The following is an 18,096-nucleotide window of genomic DNA, read 5'->3' on the forward strand; positions in this document are numbered from 1 at the left end:
GAGTTTGTTGAATCCCCGTATCGTATCGTCCGAAATAGGTCGGCGTACGAAACTGCAGCGTTCCCGCCGACTTCACAGTGTTTCAGACGAGTTCCAGCTTCCAGAATTCAGTGTACAGGCGGTAGGCAGCCGCGTGCCCGCCTCGGTCCTGAACTCTCTGACCCCGACGCGTCACCGCAAAATAGCTACGTCAATGAATTACTATAAGAATTCTTAAAGTGTCTATTCGTATAATAAAAATGTCAATTGATTTTTAAACGAATTAACGTATAGATCCGAGAAAATCTGCATTCGGTAAGCTCTCATACATAATAAATAAATTTATTGACTTAAAAATTTCGCAGACTTATTATACCTAATTGCATATTATTAAACGAACATTTTGAACGAAATGTTTCTTAATTTACACTAAATTATATGAGTTAATTATAATATTAAAGCGAAAGAGAAAGATTTAGTTAGGCTGTAAGTGATCTTTTAGATATCAAATCATGTAGTTTGTACTGTGATATTTAATGGTACTAGTTTTATGGGTATGTAAAATCAAATTACTAGTTTAGTATAGGAAGTGCACGTAGCTCTTTGTCATCCCACGTTCTTTAATGTAATAAAACATACATAGCTGATTACAGCTGTCATTTTACGGAAGAGCTCGCGAAGCATTTAAATTATACATATTGAGACGTATGTCTAACAATTACACGTTGCTTAAGAAATTAAACTTGCTTATCTGTAGTTCAATAAAACAGAACGATATAGTTAATATCAAATTTGACTTTACCATGAATTTTTATTTATTTTTTATGCATGGATGGGTGGACGAGCTCACAGCCCACCTGGTGTTAAGTGGTTAATGGAGCCCGTAGATATCTACAACGTAAATGCCGCCACCAACTTTAAGATATGAGTTCTATGGTCTCAAATACAGTTACAACGGCTGCTTCACCCTTCAAACCGAAACGCATTACTGCGTCACGGCAGAAATAGGCAGGGTGGTGGTACGTACCTACACGTGCGGACTCACAAGAGGTCCTACCACCAGTAATTACTCAAATTATAATTTTGCGGGTTTGATTTTTATTACACGATGTTATTCCTTCACCATGGAAGTCAATCGTGAACGTTTGCTAAGAACGAATTTCATTAGAAAAATTGGTACCCGCCTGCGGGATTCGAACACCGGGGCATCGCAAGATACGAATGCACTGGACGTCTTATCCTTTAGGCCGCGACGACCACAAAAAGGCTATATGATTCAAGTTCACTTTATTCTCACCCAATAAAAGGTTTCTTAGCGAGGAACATGTGTTAATGTTACAATATTTCTTCTAACGAGCCGTGTTTCTTGAACAAGTTTTTATTATGTTTGGGTTCTGCATATCTGCAATTGTAAGATTGAATAAACCCACGACGTAACTCAAACTTACGGATCTTAATGCTATTATAATGGACATATCTACATATACACTATTTTAAGGTTTTACTCAATAGTTATTATCCTCCCTATATTTAAGCAAATAAGAAACAACTTTCACTGGAAGTACAAGCTGCTCCAGTTAATTGTTTACATGGACAACTGTGTATGTGGGATACGGTACATTATTCTTCACACTACTACTTTTGTCTTCGTTTTATTGGAACAAGAACTATCGGACTCTTCAACTATAATTGCGAACAGAGAAACGTGGGACAGTGGTACTGCTAAACTGGATGCGCAAACTACGTACTACCAATTATTATTTTCATTATCTATTTATTAAAGTTACCCGGACTTATCATTATGTTAGTAGATCCCTTAAAAGTATATTAGTATTAAAATAACGATTACGTAAGTAAATAATTAAAATACAGAAATGAACATGAAATAAATAAAAAAACAAATATACAAAATGCCTACCCAAAATAAATATTAGGGTCCATGGCCGAGGTCAAGTACCTGTACATATCTTCTGATTAAAAACCGGACAAACTTTTGATCATGTAAGATCTTCTGACCTCATTATAAATTTAGGTCAAATGATATCGACTAGTAGTAATAAATAGGAATTTTGGCAATAGCCTTACAGCACTCAGCTAGGCGAGTCTTAAAATAGCAACATTGGAGGCTCCAGACACCGTAATAACTCTAGACTATAAATACGTACAAACCTTCCACAGTCTGTGCTCACTTGTAGCGATAATCTACCTATACTATTATTCTAAGATTACTGTGACATCGCTACTGTTGTTTGAACATTCTTTGCGTAGAACATGACGTGATTTTCAACAATATAAAATTAATTCAGATTTGCTTTCTTTCTAAAAAATGGTTGGTAATATGTAGCGATCATTTCTAAGCACTTTATGTTGTATTTTTTATTGTAACTATATTATTTATATACAAACGATCGAAATTGACCGGGAGAAAAATATTTCGTGTCATGAAAACATATAATAACTTAACAGTAAAATAAATGTTACACAGCAATAAAGTTCTGAACCCTATCGTTAAAAGCTGTATTTTCAGAGAGCACATTGATTGAACGGAATAAATCAAATCCCGTAGTTCCACACCCTTTTGACCCTTCGATGAAAAGAACCAAAATTACCTACGTTATTTTATACTGTTATCACATTCGTAACTAAGTATTTTTATTGCGGCAGTTGAGTAAATAAGCCCACGGTCTAGTTTGTACCGAGCGGACACTGGAGTCTAAGACATGATTGCCAGATATTCACATTGGGACATGATTTTAAAAACGGGAACACATGACTGTTTTGCGGCAGAAATGGGCAGGATAGTATCCGTATACGCATGCGGGCTCACAAATACCAGTTCAAACGTTAATGCAATCAAACACCTATGCTTGCGCTATTAGTCAGAGAATGAATAAGTGGAATCAACCCTTTGCGGTCTTAAGACTAATGTAAGACTAAACTATATGTCCAATACGTGTGGACTCTGGACCTCAAAGGATTAATATTATATAACTAATATTATATAATATTATTATATCACTAATTCACGCCTGCCTCAAATAACTATCTATAAACGATCATGGATACTACATTTTTTTATCACAACCCATAGAAACCACGTCGTGAACGCCCCCACCGACATTATTACCAAGCCTAACGTAATAAAATTCCTGTATTTACTCATTTTTCTCATATCAATATAATATGTTTCTCTGGTCCACTGCTGCCCGACTACGGTCCCAGTTCATGCCTGCCGGCTGGCTTTCGGCAAAGAACTCATAAATAATAGATACCGGATCGATTTTGCCCTTCACTAGAGCGCTAAGTACTTTACGGCTTAATGTCAAAACGTAAAAGTAGATAGCTATTTTCATATAAAAAAAATAAACTGTTGATAGTCCAATATTCAAATGTCGAAGAACAAAAGCTCAGGCATCCGTGCTCACGAAAAACTGTAAGGCATTCGAAAGGTTGGTAATAATAAAAAGACAATAAAAATCGCGAGATTAAACCGTAAAATTACTTTTAATTAACTGTACTAGTCCTTAGTATTTTAAGTTACAATTAAGCGAATTATAATTAATTTATTTATTATAAAAAAAAAGAACACAATATTCCTAACCTAAAAGCACATGTTATTATCCGCAACATGCTTCGTCAGATTACAGAAATAAAGTTATCAGCAACAAGCTTCGTTAAGCGAAACTAGACGCACTACTTAACACACAGTAAGCCATGATGTCGTCATCCCAAATAAACCAATTTTCACCAACCATCAAAGGTGTGGAAGTTTTATTTAGAAATTTACGGGTTTTTTTTTTAAAATAAGTCATACTCTATAAAAACATTTTCGTGACACTCCATTAACGGAAAAGTCGGCTCCTATAACGTGATTGTAACATTTCTTGCCGCCTTCAGAATTGTTTACATTTAAGCTTTCGACACGCTCAAAACAAACGGTACAGAGTGTGCTTGAAAATTTAATGTTTGGATTACGCTTAACATTTATTACCTGTATACTTTTAAAAATAAGGTTTGTTCAAGTTACACGATACGTAAGTACAGCTACAGCTACATTTTATACCAATAAGATTTATTTATCCACCATCCACATGGATTGAAGGTCTACTATAAAAAGCAGGTATTCTGGACACGTCACTTTTCTTGGTATCTCGTTCTGGGGGCTTAACCTCTTATACATTGGTTTAAAGATAACTGATGGGATTATGAGAAAAGTCTTAAAAGTTATAATAATAAAAAATTAGCAATAAACTATTCGTGTCATGTACATATTCCATAAATTTAACACAAGTGAAACCCAACTGTGACTTATCCCAAGTAATAATTTACCATTTACTATTTTTGTATGGTTTTCTCCTACTTACAACACGGCATTTTATGAAGATTCAGATGCAAAACATATTTACAAGAAAAGTAAGCATTCATTGGTCCATTATTTATACGAAAAATTCTTGCGAACTAACAATTATACCGTATTTTAATTTAGATTCAAATAAGTAAGTCGGATATTGTTATGCCGGTAAGAGTAACGCCATCTATCGTTGAATAGCCGAAACGAATATTAAACGAACTAGTGACGTCTAGAACGCTCGAGAAGTACAACGCCCTCTATTGTCAGATAGCGGAAACATACATCGAAGCTACCCGACTTGCCCAGAATGTTCTCGATAAATCTAGGGATGTCGTATTGACTATAAAAGCGTTACAGATATGGCACGAAGTCAGTCAGTAATCGGATCTACTCGAAGCAAAACAGCGAACGGATCATCTGAAGCGAAGCGGAAGAAGTGAATTGAGAATTTTAAAGTGGTCATTAAGTATTTTAAGTGTTAATACAGTGTTAAGTTGTACTTTAATGGAACTTTTATGTATCCTGAACCTCAGCGCATAAAAATATTTTTAAATGAACTATTTGTCAAAAAAAAGTACTTCCTTTTCTTCTTTCTGCATGTTTTTTTTTTTCTTTGTCATTTATCACATTATCTCACCCTTATTCTCTGTCTCTCTTTTTCAATCTCTAGCTCGTCAGAAAATTATTTGAAGCTCAATTACAGAATTCCATTCAAACAGATATGGCGGAAAGGTAGCTCACAAAACGTAGTATGCTGTTCAACACATACAATTTACATATGAAATCGGCTTATTACAAAACGTTTTCGAGCACCTGTGTATATTTTGTTGGACATGCAATAACTTCAGTGTTAAATTATTCAATTTGTTTGAAAATTAGGTCAAACAACACTAAAGCCGAATTGCCGTTTCGCGTTATGCGCAGGAAACACGCTCTCGAAACAAAAATATGTACGTCGTTTCCAGTAAAATAAAGATTTCTCACAAACAAAAATTTTATGAATGGCTTTTCATTTCTGCGGTTCGCTTTACTACGAATTAAATAAAAATAAACACTCAAAATATTGTATTGACCGTTCATGAATTTTTGCAGGAAACATTATTGTCAATTTACTTAAGTGCCATATTAGGAGAGTTTTTTTTACTTATTCCATCAGCCCTGGCCTTTAACATCATCGGTCACCGAGTCCCACAAATCAGGCTCGCCCCCTAAATGCATCAACCTCATAAAACTGCTTTCAGACTACGCTATAATAGCACATAGTATATAGCTCATAGCACAACAACATCGTGCACCATACATTGTTATGGACAGTAATGGACACGTTAACACTGTACTGTACTATATACTATTGACTAAGTATACACTGCTATACTATATGGCACTATAATATAGCGTAGTCTGAAAGCAGTTTACGAGCTTCGAACGCCAAATCGAAAAAAAGGTTCTTGTTTTCATCATATTGATTTTATTTAAAGACTAGCGACCCGCCCTCGCTTCGCTTCGGAAACATTAAAACACACATGAAACCAAAAAAAAAAATAAAAAAAAATTTAAAAAAAGTAGCCTATGTTCATCAGGGACAATGTCGGCTTCTAATGGAAAAAGAATTTTTCAAATCGGTCCAGTAGTTTCGGAGCCTATTCGAAACAAACAAACAAACAAATCTTTCCTCTTTATAATATTAGTATAGAAGTGCTTTCTTAAATGTTCTAACACATTGCTACAGTTGACCCAATTGACTGTCAAAGTTAAACTTTAACTTAACAATGATCATCATCAATCGGGGCCGAATTTCCTGCACGGCTTCTTCAAATTAAATAACTAAATTGGCAAATAAGGCGCGAGTGCGCCCTAACGCCAGTCATATCTGTTAACATCCGTGGCAATTATTCATGAGCTATCAAAGAAATTTAAAATCCCTCTATCCGCACACATGACTTGACATGAAATTTAACCATCACTGATTTTAAACAGAGTCTTAGGAAAATTCTATTGAACTATATTTATTTAAATTTCATGTAATACCTAAACTTTAATTGAAATTTGAACTTGATGTACTTTTGAATCTCGGTTTAGCATAACTGGCACTAGAATGAAACTCAGTCTTAACGTTCAAAACGTTAATTGTAATTACTGTCATTATTATCTGGAATTTCAATCAACGAGACAACCAAATTACCATTATTTTATAAACCACCATTACATTCTATGTTCGCTCAAACTAAATGCTTTTGATACACATAAAAATTATTAGTAAATCTACAAACTATTTTATGACAAAAAAATCGCACCTCATTTCTATTTTAAAAAAAACCTTTATCAGAAACCGAAAGCTGTCTCGAGTCTAAAGAAAAATCCATTTCGAGATTAAAGAGAAATTAACACAGTACAACAAATAAAGGATTACAAGCAACGGACAAAAATGGTGGCTAAATCTCTCTTCGTCGGATTCTTTTTATCGAATTAAATCTTATGAACAGAGCTTGTAGAAAATAATTGTACTTACAGAACGTTAACCTCTATTCGGTAGGCAGCGGCTTGGCTCTGCCCCTGGCATTGCTGAAGTCCATGGGCGACGGTAACCACTCACCATCAGGTGGGCCGTATGCCCGTCTGCCTACAAAGGCAATAAAAAAAAAACCTCTATTATTATGCGCATAACTGTATCATCATCAGCCTATAGCAGTCTACCGCTGGACATAGGCCTCTCCAATTGTTCGCCACTGAGCACGATCCTCGGCTTCTCTCATCCAGTTCCTACCATCCGTCCTGCACAGATCATCACTCCACCAAGCCTGAGGGCGTCCTGCACTGCGTTTTCCAGTTCGCAGTCTCGAGATCCAAAGATCGAATCCGGAACGAAGTGATCCGACACAGAACCCAAGTTATAGACATAGCACAGCGAATTAGTAAGCCGAAGTGGCAATGGGCTGGCCATATTAGCCGGACAACCAATAACCGTTGGGGTAAACGCGTTCTTGAGTGGAGACCGCATAACTGTATAAATATTCTTATATGCACAATTGGACCATAGTTATTCGATGAGATAAAAAGTTCACGTGAGGAATAAGAACGACCGCTTATATTTGAATAGGGAAGGAAGCAATTTTCGCATTGCTAGTTCCTCACACAATGATGGTGAGTAAGGCGTTACCACACCAAAGCAATCTCATAAAATATGTCTCCCGCTGTGAAGAAAGCTACGTAAAATACAATAATTGAGTAAATAAATTTACAACAAACATCTATTGTAGATGTTAAAAAAAACTCTAATTTAGCAAATGTATATAACTTACTTATGTATAATATAAACGGCACTGTAATCTATATATACTACGAGTCAGGAGATAAACCTTCTTTGAACAACAAACCTTTTCTTATAAGAGATAAGTATTTTCTCAGAGCTCAAGGTTCAATATATATTATGCAGTGATGTCGAATACCCTTCACTAGTATTAAGCAACGTATGAACAGATTTGAGACGGGGTTGAAATAAACTCGCATTTCGACCTAGAAACTCGTAAACACTCCACATTTTCACTGTTTTTATTGAATAAAACTACTAAAATTGTATCAAAATCTAAATCGGAACTGTAAGGATATTTCATTACTCACACATTTATTTTATTTCAACATTGCTTTTGGACATGAAAACTGTGAAACACTGATTTATTTTCATTGTTTTTGATGAGCCATAGACTAAATTAAACAGTATTTTATTCATGTTTATAACAATTCATATAATACAGACAGTTTTAATCTGTGTCGTAAATGTTTACGAGAAACTAAATTATCCGCACCCGACGGCTGTGTTCATTAATTATTATCTAACATCAGTAGAGAAAGATTAAATCTGATGGACTTTTACGTATTAATGACTCTTTGCGAATTTATTAAACACTTGCTTAAATAGAATGTGCCAATAAACATTATAAAATTGAAATAAAAATTAAATACTAAATACTAAATCAATGAACATTCAAGCAATTGTGTTACTATCATCGAATGACGCAAATTACATCCTATCTTTAAGTGTATTTTTTTGCGTATATGTACTTACAACAAAAATTACAATAAATTTTCTTATAATTTAATACCTCATGACTCATGTGTCTCATTTTCATTTTCCTCGAATAATTGTTCGCTGGAATAAATCTCATTACGAATAGATACAAATCTGGGTACAAACTCACCATTCAGTATATAATCATTTTTTAATTAAAAAAAAAAACGAAGCTGTGTTGACTATAATTAATATTTAAAAGGAAGTACCTTTTTTGTAAATTTTATTTGATAAAAAATATTCTATATATTCTACTTACTGAATGACTGTCTGAAATAACAAAACAAACAAAACCAGAGCTGTAGATTTTATTTTTCGAATGCTGTTGAACTCGAAAATAATTAAGCACGACCAACTAACCTTTAACTACGCTAGTCATTACACATTAATACCTCGGAAGCCATTAAAAGTGCAGCACACCATGCAAATTTAAAAGCATTGAAACGCGTTTAAACATTAGCTTAATGAGAAATACCTCCGAGGTTCGATCGATACAAGGTCCCGAACTTTAAACTGTCAAGCCTCAAGTAAACATTTTCGCTATTAAAATCGGTGAGTTCTCGTCCAAAACTTTCTGCAAAGTCATTACACTAAATGATTTTAGCTATGTATTTGTCCTTTACGTTCGATATTTTACGTTATTTACTACAGTGACGTAGTACGTGTCGTTTAAGAATTTGTGTGGATAAATCTGCAGCCTCTTAAGTCTTATGCCATTAGAAAGGACTGTAATAACTACTTCGGGTCTGAAACTACAGTTCTACGTAAAGCATTCCCGCAAAGAGGCAATGATTTATAGCAGCTGTTACACGAAGAATTAGACATGTGTATTGAATATATTGAATACTACCGCTTTACAGGCTAAATAATCAAATATCTCTCCTGAAGCCTGAATCAGATCGTTCAGCCTATTTGCGTGTCACCGTTCCGAACCCTGGGCATACAAGAATACAGGCTTTTATGCTGTACTGTGCTCTACGTCCAGCAGTAGACTGCCGCAGGCTGCTGATGATGATGATGATGATGATGATGTCCTGTACGATGCTACATAATGTTAGATACCAACTTTCAATACTATTTTCTTGCATTTAAATTTAAATCCTTGGTTTAAAAAAGAAACTGTGGCAATTTCAAAGATGAAAGTTGTTTATAAAAATGCTAATAATTTTCGTAAATGCCCAGGCGATTGAACGATCCACATGGTACATTTGTACCGGGAAAATTAGGGCTAGGTAAAATAAGAACAACGTAATGTCTGTAACAATGTATGTATGTAGTTAATATCCACTCGAGGAAACCTAAGACTAAAGTCCGACAAAGGCTGTTAACTGTATTCTGAATCCTTGGTTTAATTATATTATCTATCTATACTATCTATACTAATATTATAAAGAGGAAAGATTTGTTTGTTTGTTTGTTTCGAATAGGCTCCGAAACTACTGGACCGATTTGAAAAATTATTTTTCCATTAGAAGCCGACATTGTCCCTGATGAACATAGGCTACTTTTTTAATTATTTTTTTTTGGTTTCATGTGTGTTTTAATGTTTCCGAAGCGAAGCGAGGGCGGGTCGCTAGTAATAATATTATAAAGAGGAAAGATTTGTTTGTTTGTTTCGAATAGGCTCCGAAACTACTGGACCGATTAGAAAAATTATTTTTCCATTAGAAGCCGACATTGTCCCTGATGAACATAGGCTACTTTTTTTTTTTTTTTAATTATTTTATTTTTTTGGTTTCATGTGTGTTTTAATGTTTCCGAAGCGAAGCGAGGGCGGGTCGCTAGTATATATGTTACCGGAAATGTATGTAATCCGTCATTGTATACAATTCCTAGGAAATGTATGTAATTCCTAAAATCGCACGGAAATGTGTGAAATAAATTATATTATACTTACACATTACACATTTCCTAGGAAATCTATACATTTCCTAAATAGCAATCGGAAATGTAAAACATTTAAGATATTGGTGGGTACGCGGGGACAGCGGGACGAGTCTTGCACTACGGTCCGTTGCCAACTTGCAATCCACTGGAACCGGCCAGGGATTTAAGAAGTGCCTTTGCAAGAAAAACTGTGCTACATCAAGATGTCTGTGTTTTAAAAATAAAGTACTATGTACTTCCAAATGCCATTCGAGCTTACCCTGCAAAAATAAATAGCTATATGGACTGACAAAGTAATATAATATAAAGATTTACTTTTATACTTTGACATTTATAATTACTTAATTACCAGACTGATTACTTGCCAAATGAAAATTTGATTTTATAAGAATAAATATAAGTTGATTTTGTGATACGTTAAAAGTTAATAGATAGTTAATTTTAGAAGTTTTAATTAGTAAGATAATATGAATATATTATTATTATTTTACGGTATGACAAAAAAATATTATTAACAACGTGTTTTATTACAGAAAGCATTTACTTTATACATTTCCTAATACGATATTGGAATTATATACAATTCCGAGGAAATTTATACATTTCCTAGGATATCTATACATTAAATAGTTTTTCAAACAATATTTTATACATTTCCTAAATAGTATCGGAATTGTACACATTTCCTAGGATTTGTATACAATTCCTTGATTTCATACATTTCCGGTAACATATATATAAAAATGAATTGCTGTTCGTTAGTCTCGCTGAAACTCGAGAACGGCTGGACCGATTTTGCTAATTTTGGTCTTGAATTATTTGTAGAAGTCCAGAGAAGGTTTAAAAGGTAGATAAATATGAAAATGCTCGAAATTAAATAAAAATAACAATTTTGTTTTTCCTTTGATGTGTCCCCCGTCGAACGGATTCCTTTTGTTTAAGTCTATTTTATAAGTCTATTTTATAAAAAAAATTAGGTTTTTTATTTATCGATTGAGGCTCTACGAAGTCTGCCGGGTCAGCTAAGTTTAAGATATTAATTGAATTCAAATAATTACGTCCAGCGGACGGAATATGGACTGCACAAAAAGTTGCTAATCAAACTGAAAAATACAAGATGGCTGACATTATATCATTTTTGTTTTAGATCATGATGCGTTCTACAACATCAAGACCTCTGGGGCTGTTAGAACGGATTACGACAAGCAGTCCATCGAGTACTACCGGAAATAACGTCTCGCCAGTAGCTAAGACGGCGGCCAATAGTAACAAGAGACCTACGCCTATCATCATTTATCCCACAGGTAATTGTTTTGGCATTTGGCATTAAGGAAAATCCAATAATAATGAAGTGATATAAGGTGATCTGCTACAGTCATGCAATACTTGACGAGTGTTTTTTGAAAATGTTAACATGCTTGGAAATGCTTTAATATTAGTCGCAAAAAGATGCGCTTCGAAAAGTAATTTACCAAACTACAAATTTTTCAAGCCATTTTTCTTATAGATACAATAGGGTTGAGTTATAGCGGTAAATGTATTGATTTGACATTTTGAAGAAGTAACAATATTACGATAACAAAAAAGTCGACTTAATTATGAGAATTTTTGAGATATTACAAAAACTTATGTTCATGTTTTCTGGTCTTTAAGTTATAAAGTTATCGATTGAACTTAAGAATACAGTACAGATGAATGCACATAAAAACGCTAAGTTCAAAATGAAGTACAGGAGAAAAATGGATTGTCTGTCTAGTCACTGAAGGCGTTCTTCATTTGCGATATAAGCATTATCATGAAAGAGAAACTTATGTACGTTTCTAGGAACTGCTATTTTCACAAAACTATCATACTTAAATAGAAATCTACATTTAACGCTTGGTCAATATTTATATTTAAGATTTTATTAACAATTATTTTCTGGAGGTACTGCGTATTGTAAACTCCCACGAGTAGATATCACCGTCCTATCTATTTCAACCTCGAAGCAGTCATGCGTTCCAGTTTCAAGAGTGGGTCATCATACAAGACAATTGAAACTTTGACCTCTGTCTCAAGTTGGTTAACAGTTTACACCATTGCCCCCACATGATATGAACGGGTTATTGAACGTAACAAATAATACTTTAAAAAGTTACAACGAAACCCGCGACGCAACGAGTCTGCAATTAATAAATATAACTCCGGCTCTACACTCGCGTTAACCCTCAGACACAGCCCACTGAGTTTCTCACCGGATCTTCTCAGTGGGTCGCGTTTCCGATCCGGTGGTCGATTCTGCGAAGCACGGCTCTTGCTAGGGTTCGTTTTAGCAACGTCATCAGATTTGAGCCCCGTAAGCTCACCTACTAGTTAAGGCGACACTGATATAGCCTCTCAAAGCTATCAGCTTAGGTAGTAAAATAAAAAAAATAAAAACACTCGCGTGTGACGTCGCGCCGTGAATTCACGCCATGATCCGCGCGAGAGCTGTGTCCCTCGACACTCGCCAAGCTTCAAAGTTTTGTTCACGACTATGATGGACGATGACGTGATTTCTGCTGCTGCTGTGTCTCTGCATGCCATTGCGTATTAATTACCTTTGTGTTAAAGTTAAGAAGCACACAAAAAACAGATCGAGTAGAAAACGTTGGTGGATAAGACGAATTATACCACGTAGTATTCATATTTAGGTCAATGACCTACGCACGCATAACCACTCCCTACGATGTCTTGTACGCTACTGCGGGAAACTGCGAGTGTGGATCAGGGGCCAGGAATGAGGCGTATTTATCGGAACAGGTTCGTCTATGAAAAAACTTGGAACTGTTGTCTATAGACCGAAACAACTGTTCCAACTGTTCCATAATATTCCATATATTGTGTCGTTCCGTTCCACAGCAAACAGCCAGAGACGAAACAGTTTGGAACAAGCTCTTTTCCCTTTTCACGTACAGTAATAGAAGAAGATAGCAATAACATTAACATGCATGCACATTTTGGCAAAACTAGTTTTACATAGCATTAATATTAATAAATCGTGTTGTCAGTACTAAGCCTGACAAGGAGCATGCAGGATTGTTTTAATTTAAAAAAATGTACTAAAACCATTTTTAAGTCTGATTATGCCTTTATGTGGAACATATTCTACGTAAAACATTATTAAACTTGTTGCAACACAACAGGCTGTTATATTGGAACAGGCTGTTATTTTGGAACAGGCTACTGGAACTGTTATTTCACTGAAACAGGAGCAGGTGGAACAGGTCTCTAATTTCACCTGTTACAAACCATCTCTAGTGTGGATGCGTTCACTTTCGTGTACAACAAACACTTGTCGCGGGTCAAAAAACCGACACCTATCGGGAAACGGTGCGAAGTGCGAAGCGAGAACATTACCTACACGTGAACATTATCTACACTCGTGATTCGCAGTTGTCGCGGGCTTTCGCGGCCGTTCGCGCCGCGAGTGTAAAGCCGGCTTAAAAAAAACAATTGTGAACCATCGCTGGAAGGTTGGCAGATATGAAACATTGATATTATTTTGCATTCCCGATCCTGCGGAAAGAATGGAAAGCAGTCGACGTCGCCCCAAACACTTCATCTAGGATCCTCCCGATCCACTAACGGTGCTTTTAGGTACTTCAAGCACCGGTCACCATTCTCGTCGAACCCGTCGCTTGCGACGAAGGGCTCGACGAGTAAATTAACCCTCAGACACAGCCCACTGAGTTTCTCGCCGGACCTTCTCAGTGGGTCGCGTTTCCGATCCGGTGGTAGATTCTGCGAAGCACGGCTCTTGCTAGGGTTCGTGTTAGCAACGTCGTCAGGTTTGAGCCCCGTGAGCTCACCTACTAGTTAAGGTTACGCTGGAATAGCCTCTCAAGGCTACCAGCTTGGTAGGAAAAACAAGATATTATTTTGTACAGGTAAAGATACATAAAAAATGGTTTACGACAGGAAATTCATGTGGCAAAATGAAACTGTTTGCAGTATATTAAATTATTGCCTAATATATGATAAATTCCCACGCCGAACCAGTGAGAAGAGAATCGCAGAGCCGCTTGCGACACTGTATACCCTACCCTATATATGTATATATACTATCAATTAACATAGCATCGCCACACTACCAATCTGTTTTACGTGCGGCTTCTATCTATTTCACATAAAAAAAACACGACATTTAAGTAAATGTAAACACACAACCAGACATACTCGCCGAAACGAAACCCTCCTCTTTTTTTTCATGTCACAGTTCAAAATGTTATTTGTTAGTCTCTGGGAGTAAAGTTAAGATTAATTAATGTGTATAGTTATTTGATGCACAATGCAGTTCTAGTATGAAAAGGCTTAGAGCAAGTTCATTCTTCCGTTGGACATTGTACGGTCTGACCTACTCAGGCCCGAGCTAACGACAAACAAAAGTATTTTGAAACTAGGACAGTACTTAGATAGTAAACGTGAATCGAACGTGTATCAACTAATTTGTGAAGGCATTATTATTAATTGAGACACGAGTTTGTCTCAATTCATTTTGTAAGTCTTACTAGAACGTCTTTGAGAAAGACTAACGTACCTATTTACAGTATTTAATTGGTACATTTATTTTCTTAACAAACGTTAATGCGACCTGTATCCTTGAATACTTTTTTTTTATATATAAATACTGCTTATTATTTTAAATAAACACCTACTGCCATACTACAAGTAAAACACTACGTAGAAAATAAAGCTAGAAATAACTTTTTTTATAGGTGGACGAGCTCACGGCGCAGCTGATGCTAAGTGGTTACCGGAGCCCATCTACAACGTACATCTATACTAATATTATAAAGAGGAAAGATTTGTTTGTTTGTTTGTTTCGAATAGGCTCCGAAACTACTGGACCGATTTGAAAAATTATTTTTCCATTAGAAGCCGATATTGTCCCTGATGAACATAGGCTACTTTTTTAATTTATTTTTTTATTTTTTTATTTTGGTTTCATGTGTGTTTTAATGTTTCCGAAGCGAAGCGAGGGCGGGTCGCTAGTAAAGTATATTAAAGTACACTAAAGTACATACAAGACAATGGGATCGTGAACAGTTTGCCTGTTATTGCGAAACATATTATTTATCAACGAAAATGAAAATGATCACCAAAACTAATTTATTGTTTTATTAAACAGGTGGCTGGTTTCGAACAAATAAATATCCACATATATTTTCGTTAAATTCTGATATACTGACTATATTGCTAACGCTACAATTGAAATCCATTTTGGAACATTTCATTTAATATGTAATCTGTCCATTAATTTCAATTAAATAGAACTACATGTGCGGTTTAATGTTTTGTGAATGAGATTAATGTGCTCTGAATGTAAAAAAAATGAACCATTGACAAATCATTTTTACGGTTTTTTTTTTATTGCTTAGATGTGTGGTCGAGCTTACAGCCCACCTGGTGTTAAGTGGTTACTGGAGCCCATGGACATCTACAACGTAAATGCGCCACCCGCCTTGAGATATAAGTTCTAAGGTCTCAGTACAGTTACAACGGCTGCCCCACCCTTAAAATCGAAACGCATTACTGCTTCACGGCAGAAATAGGCAGGGTGGTGGTACCTACCCGTGCGGACCCACCAGAGGTCCTACCACCAGTACATGTGCGGCTTAATGTTTTTTGAATGAGATTAATGTGCTCTGAATGTAAAAAAAATGAACCATTGACAAATCATTTTTACGTAGTATGTATATTTCATCGTAAACAAATTTACTTGTTATATTTACGATAGCATTGAGAATGTAATACCGTGAATTTTCGTTGTTTGATGTGTTAAAATAAAATAATTTTACCACAACCAGATTTGAAGGTGTCGTCAACAATTTTGAGTGTTAAAGGATTCTCATACCGCTTGAACAATAGATTTTACACTAATAAATACCAAATGTTCATTGAAACGTTGACATTGACAGTCACACTAAATTTTCATTGTGTTCCAATTTTCTATTCAGTGCGTAAAAACCATTTTTATTTTGTCGCGTATTACCAGCAGTGCCATCTGTCTTCGTTTTCTGGAACTACAATCCTTTACAATCAGCATTATACGAGTACTCGTATATATTATTTTAACGTTATGTACTTACATAAGATCTGACGGGTCAAATATAAATGAGTAAATAGTTTAAAAGAACTATTTTTCGCTCAAAAAAAACAATTAACGCGTTGATATACCTACTATTTACAAATTACTAAATTTTCCTTTCGTGAGAGAGAGAGAGAGAGAGAGAGGAGAGAATACACTTTATTGCACACCAAAACACAACTTACATTCAAAAAACAATCACGATACATTTGTACAATACGCGGTCTTATCCCTAAAAGCGATCTCTTCCAGACAACCGTTTAATTTACAGAGTGACCGAGAAACAACTCTATGACCTGCGCTGGTTGATACATTTTAATAAAAAAACAATTTTATTTGTTCACAGTAACGCCGGAGTCTATCGTAGTGCCTATAGTATCGTGTATATTTGGATTTCCACTGTTGGCACTGACGGTTATTTGCTGCCTGCGACGTCGAGCCAAGCTAGCCAGGTAACTAACGACACGTCCTTTACAATACCTCGACAATCTACATACGGGCGGTGATCAATAGTCCTTGTCCACTCAGAACGGACCAACAAAGCCTAGATATTTTAAGTCGTCGTGGCCTAAAGGATAAGACGTCCGGTGCATTCGCGTTGAAGCGATGCACCGGTGTTCGAATCCCGCAGGCGGGTACCAATTTTTCTAATGAAATATGTACTCAACAAATGTTCACGATTGACTTCCACGGTGAAGGAATAACATCGTGTAATAAAAATCAAACCCGCAAAATTATAATTTGCGTAATTACTGGTGGTAGGACCTCTTGTGAGTCCGCGCGGATAGGTACCACCGCCCTGCTTATTTCTGCCGTGAAGCAGTAATGCGTTTCGGTTTGAAGGGTGGGGTAGCCGTTGTAACTATACTGAGACTTTAGAACTTGTATCTCAAGGTGGGTGGCGCGTCTACGTTGTAGATGTCTATGGGCTCCAGTAACCACTTAACATCAGGTGGGCTGTGAGCTCGTCCAACCATCTAAGCAATAAAAAAAAAAAAAAAAAAAAAAGATATGTAATCGGCGCAAATCCAGCACATGGACATAAGCAAATACATCACAGAGGTGTATTCAGTTGACATGCTCTAACAGTAAAATTGAATTTAATAGTTAATTAAATTCTTCTATTATATTCTTCGATTCTCTCTTCAGTTCTACCAGCTTATTGATTTTCATTCTGTTCTCTTCAGTTCTACCAGCTTATTCATTCCACTAGACAGTCGCCCAAATTGTGACATTTGGTTCTATTTTCAATTTAATTCAATCAATTAATAAAAACGGATCCTAATAATATTTATGTCGATTTTTATTTGGAATCAAGGTTATTATTTGAGTTTTTTCATCTCATAATTTATTAGCGATAACTAAGTTGAAATTACGGTGCACAGAGAATGATGATTCATGTCGTAATTTTTGACAGAAATATTATGAACACTATTATTTAGCGGGATCCTACTACGATTTCTTGTTGTAATGACCAGATACTTTCCAGATATCAATATTGTGTTACATTGACAAGTAACATTAGTAACACATCGCATCATATTTCTTCTATAAAAGATATCGTTATAAACACGATCCTATCTTTTGTAAGAAAAAAATACATCTAGAATCGTAACAATGATTTCGATATCTCGCATTACTATTCCGAATCATAATGAATGTATCGTTAGATTGTAATGATCGATTTCGCGTGTATGGTTTGTG

General features: G+C 35.6%; 1 protein-coding gene across 1 annotated transcript in view; it reads left to right on the forward strand.

The window, feature by feature from the left end:
• Positions 1-18,096, forward strand: part of LOC114247168 (uncharacterized) — a 28,607-nt gene continuing 10,511 nt past the window's right edge. The window contains exons 1-3 of the mRNA XM_089732828.1: positions 1-294; positions 11,431-11,587; positions 16,739-16,844. Coding sequence (XP_089588954.1) covers positions 11,434-11,587; positions 16,739-16,844 — 260 coding nt within the window. The 5' untranslated portion in view covers positions 1-294; positions 11,431-11,433. The remainder of the gene's footprint in view (positions 295-11,430; positions 11,588-16,738; positions 16,845-18,096) is intronic.

This window comes from Bombyx mandarina, chromosome 15 (genome assembly GCF_030267445.1).
Source record: "Bombyx mandarina strain Sakado chromosome 15, ASM3026744v2".
In the NCBI taxonomy this organism is placed as follows: domain Eukaryota; kingdom Metazoa; phylum Arthropoda; class Insecta; order Lepidoptera; family Bombycidae; genus Bombyx; species Bombyx mandarina.